Raw genomic sequence first — 4,643 nt, forward strand, 5'->3', positions numbered from 1 at the left:
TACTCTCATTTCAAAGTTAGAAGAAAGAAGGAATCACTCAATTTCTTGGATGATAGAATGTATAATTTTGTAGATTAGATATTTGCAAATACTTTCAGTACCAATAGAACTTTATTCTATTTATTTTAATATCTCATCCAATTTGAAAATTTTTATAAAAAGTTCTATTTAATCAATAAAACCCCTCTTGTTTTTCATTTCATAAGAAATTGAAAAAAGCTCTGATACATCTAGAAAAAATGAAAGTAAGACTAGGAATCATTGAAGAATAGGATCAAGAATCATTACTCTTTTGCCACAAAAAAGGGTTTAGAAAATTCCCTTTCTTGTGTCGAAAACTAGGGAGACGAATAATCTCTTTTAGAAGAGATTGTTTTTTTCCCATATATCCCTTCTATTATCCGATTACTTCTATCAGGTATCTAATCCAATTGGATTCTATTTAGAATCTAAAACTATTGATCCATTTTATAACATTGAAATCGGGCAATAGTAACATAGCCCTGTCGCCCCAATTTGACTAAAAACAATAAAGAAATAGGTTGAAAGTCAAATAGGATTCTTCAAAATCTACATACTATGACTAGCAATATGGTAGAAGAAATTCCTAGCATCTCGTAGAAAAGTATAAACAAGCAAGCGCAAGTCTAGAAATTTATTTCAGCCAATTGAAACTTCTCAAACTAGTTCTTTTTAAGAACCAAAAAATTTTGTGCCAAAATAACAGATGCCAAGAAGAACAAAAGGCTTTGGACGCGTAATGGATCTTGAAGTACTATTTCTGCATCTCCTGACCAAATCCACCCACATTAGGGTTACTCATTAATGGTTCATCCAATTTGATGTATTCGCCTTCTGAAACAAGAAGCTCTGGTCCTGGGGGGATAAGACATCCATCCGTATCTGTTATGGTTATTTCATATCCCCCATTTTCTTTTCGTATAATTTTGCTTACTATGCCTGCTCCTGTAGCATTATAAATTGTATTGTCACTCTTGCTCCTGTCGGGATAAATCTGACCCCTTCCCTGTTCCCGCCTATATATATAGGATATTTTAAGAAGTGAACATCCTTCTTAGTAGCAAGGTCAGAATAGGTAGATGTTATAGACGATAAATCGGTTTTATTTTATATACCTCTTACTTTATACTTTATCAGGGTATATATGTATTTTTCTCTAATAATAACCACCAAAGCAACAAAATTTTTCCATTTTGTCGTTCCCAGCTAGATTTTGAGGCAAATATGGGGAATACGACATTTGAATGACTAGGTAAGAATGTGATAAAAAAGACACATCTTTATAAACTCGTCAAAAGCTAAACAATCGAAATGATTTGGTGTCTATAAAGTTATTCAAGAAACTACTAACTAAAGAGAAATGAAGTATAGTGGGTTCTACCCAAAAAGTTCGATAATCAAGGGTGAGCTTTGTAGGACGAAAATTCTTTGCAAGATTAGCTAGATACAAAAAGTATTGTTGGTCTGCATCAACTTTGAGCAACTAGACTAGTTCTTACACACTTTCTTGATGAAGTAGAATGTCAACTACCTGTCTCATTGCTGGTCTTGCATCTATGTCCTCCTCTGTGCACTTCAAAGCCACTTTAACCAGGATTTTCATCCCTTCGATGTCAAAGTCTCCGTTCATGGCAGGGTCTACAATTTCCATGATTGGTGTTGGTGATTCTCTTCCATCAGCTTCCTGCATTTTCTCCTTCGCCCAACTAACAAGTCTCCTTGGCTCTACTGAATTGCTGTCATCATTTATATTTCCACCTGAGGGGTTTCTTCCAGTTATCAGTTCCAACAGAACAATTCCATAACTATAAACATCAACTTTGGAAGTTATGGGCAGATTGAAAATCCACTCAGGTGCCATATACCCTCTAGTTCCCCTTATTCTGGAGAAGCTTGAAGTGTTGATGCCACTTCTGGTCAATAGCTTAGAAAGCCCAAAATCTGCTACCTTTGGCTGATAATTGGTGTCCAAAAGTATGTTGTGAGGCTTCACATCACAGTGCAAAACCCACTCTAAGCACTCCTCATGCAAATAAGCAAGTCCTCTGGCTGTACCTAGAGCAATTTCATATCTTTTTCTCCAATCAAGTTTATTAGAGTACAGGTTTTTTGCAAGAGTCCCATTCTCCATATATTCATACACCAAAAGTCTATGCTTCCCTTCTGCACAATATCCCCACATTTCTATCAAGTTCATGTGATTCAGCCTGCCCATTGTGCTTATCTCCGCAAGGAACTCAGCTTCTCCCTGCATGGCTTCCTTGAGATACTTGATTGCAGCGACTCGATTATCTGACAGGACACCTCCATATACAACGCCTCCCCCTCCTCTTCCAATTTCTTCAATGAAATTTCGTGATGCCTTCTTAAGCTCAGCATAACTGTATTTTCTAAATCCAGTTGCAACCTGCAAGTAACTTTCCATTCTTGAATTGGAGCGCTTTCGAGTTTTGAACAAGTAAGCAAGTGCACAGATGATCTCGAAAGACCCTACTCCCAAAGTACTCCATAGATAAGACCTCATCCAATTTTGTTTCTTTCTTTTATACGTCCTGTCTAAGGGTATGACAACACTAGCGCACTGCAAATTGAAATCTTGGTTGGGATTTTCAACTGTGGCTAGTTCAACTTTGGGCAATCTTATGAACATTGGATCTGGAAAATTTAGTGAACGGTATCCATTGAATAAAATAGTCTTTGCGTAACAATCATAGTAGCCAAAGTCTAAGTTGAATTTGTATTGAACACCTTTACACTCGCAATATTTTAAACACTCACTTTTACATGCCTCAAAGGAGATGTTAGGTAAGTAGGCAAGATCAAAACCATAAAATTCCACATGAAGGAGTTGGAGGAAACCTGAAGCATTTTCATCATTGCATGAGAGCTGGAAATCCGGTTCACACCCATAAGTCCAATCCGTTTGATTTTTCATTTTGTATCCAGGAAGACAAGTGCATCTTCTGCCAATCTCAGGATCATTGATGCATAAACTATTGGAGCCACAAATCCCATGGATCCTGCACGGTTCAGAACTGTGTTGCCATGTAACTTGCCAACTTTGACTCTGCTTATCTAGGCTGTAAACTCGAAGGTCCCCATCAACGTCCAGAACCATTCTTCTCTGAGGTCCAACACCACAATCACTGGTGTTAAATTGGAACAGATCCGATGACTGGAAATAGCCTGATGAATCTAAAACTGCGATCTTGCTACTGTTAGAAGCGGTCCTCCCTGCACTCCCAATAGTTATCCAAGTGTTTGGCCAGTAGACACTAGTTATTTCAGGACCTTCATATCTAAGACGAAGAATACCATCTCCATCAAAGTATAACTTATAAAAGCCAGAAGAGTGATTGGTTTTGCTTCTGGAAGAGACAAGAATAGTGTCTCTTGTGAATAATTGCACAGGAAGGAGTGTGTCAGTCGGAAAATCAAAACTTTGCCAAAGATTTTCGCCCTCAAAAGTACTTAAAACCAGATTACCATTTTCCTGAAGTTCCAACCGTAACGACGAATTTGATCTTGTATTGCTTTTCCAGACAGCAAGCTGCCCTGCATCTGTCAACAAAAGATTGCCAGAATCTTGCAAGAAAAACTTAGTATGCTTTCCATTTACGGGCTGGTCTCGATTGGCCATCCAAACTGTGGTGTAGGTACCATCATATGCATCTGTGTACCATATAGAGAAGCAATAAGCATTTCCACCAACGCTGAAAAAGCCAGCCTTGAAAGTGGGATGTGGGCTTGAAATTAAAGCATCTTGAGTAGACAGGGATGAACCCTTTGTTAAACTAGTATAAGTTTTGGGGTATGACAGTAGCGGCAATGAAAGGGCCAAACAAGAAAAGAGAACTAGGACTAAGACAGCCATGGCATCAAAATATCTCCAATTAATCCTCCTGTTGAATTGGCTCTAACATAATTTATAGGTAGGTGTGCAATTGGCAAGTAGAAAGTCATCCTTTGAATGAGCATATAACCTCATAACTGGAAACATTGAATTTGGAGTCCTCTGTATATTGCAGCAGCCTGATGTGGTCTTGATTTATATATTTGCAGCAGCCTGAAGTGATCTTGATTTATATATTTGGGACCGCCAGGTTGATGTGCACATATCCCTTAATGGGTCAAACTCAGCATGAATTGTACATTTTGTTTACTTCGAATAAGAAAATGTCAAAATGTTGCTTATGGTGCTAATTTTTGGAATTTGCTTATGGTGCTAATTTTAAGCTCAATTTGTGCACACAATTTCAACTTAGGGATCCAACAACTGGCCAGTAGGTAGTCCAATCAAGCAGGAAAATGATTTTTGACTTGCCTTTTTGTGTGTGTGTTCAAGGTGGGTAAGATATTAATAATTGGTGATATCCTAACAATATAAAGGTGCAAATAGGTTGGATGAACAGTGAATTTCGTCCCCTATCAACATTATTAGTGTGTGGATTCTTTGGTCATTTCACATGGATTTTATGCTAATGGGTCGCTATAATTGCACATATTTGTGGCTGCAATTCGTTGGTGCCTTTGTTTCTGACCATGCTACCTTTGGATTTCACTTTTAACCCTGATGGAGTAATTAGCCAAAAAGAAATAGAGTTGGCTTTACGGTCTTTTGG

At 37.8% G+C, this 4,643-nt stretch overlaps 1 protein-coding gene across 2 annotated transcripts; it reads right to left on the bottom strand.

Annotated features, from left to right (window-relative positions):
• Nucleotides 1-630: 630 nt before the first annotated feature.
• LOC113720446 (putative receptor protein kinase ZmPK1) lies at nt 631-4,353 on the bottom strand. 2 transcript variants are annotated; one of them, XM_027245298.2, is made up of 2 exons: nt 1,553-4,353; nt 631-1,037 (listed from the first exon to the last, which is right to left on the bottom strand). In XM_027245298.2, exons 1-2 carry the CDS (start codon nt 3,893-3,895, stop codon nt 990-992), a joined length of 2,391 nt encoding a protein of 796 aa, XP_027101099.1. In that variant the 5' UTR covers nt 3,896-4,353; the 3' UTR covers nt 631-989. The 2 variants fall into 2 exon arrangements, with proteins under 2 accessions (XP_027101099.1, XP_071914647.1); XM_072058546.1 differs by lacking the exon at nt 631-1,037 and having other exon boundaries at nt 1,321-4,353.
• Between the last annotated feature and the right edge of the window lie 290 nt (nt 4,354-4,643).

Source organism: Coffea arabica, chromosome 7e, assembly GCF_036785885.1.
Source record: "Coffea arabica cultivar ET-39 chromosome 7e, Coffea Arabica ET-39 HiFi, whole genome shotgun sequence".
NCBI classification, from domain to species: domain Eukaryota; kingdom Viridiplantae; phylum Streptophyta; class Magnoliopsida; order Gentianales; family Rubiaceae; genus Coffea; species Coffea arabica.

Excerpts from the sequence above, each read along its gene's own strand:
- LOC113720446 (XM_027245298.2), bottom strand. The coding sequence starts at position 3,895 with ATGGCTGTCTTAGTCCTAGTTCTCTTTTCTTGTTTGGCCCTTTCATTG. Across the intron at positions 1,038-1,552 it reads CAAGACCAGCAATGAGACAG|GCGGGAACAGGGAAGGGGTC; the intron begins GTAGTTGACATT and ends CTATATATATAG.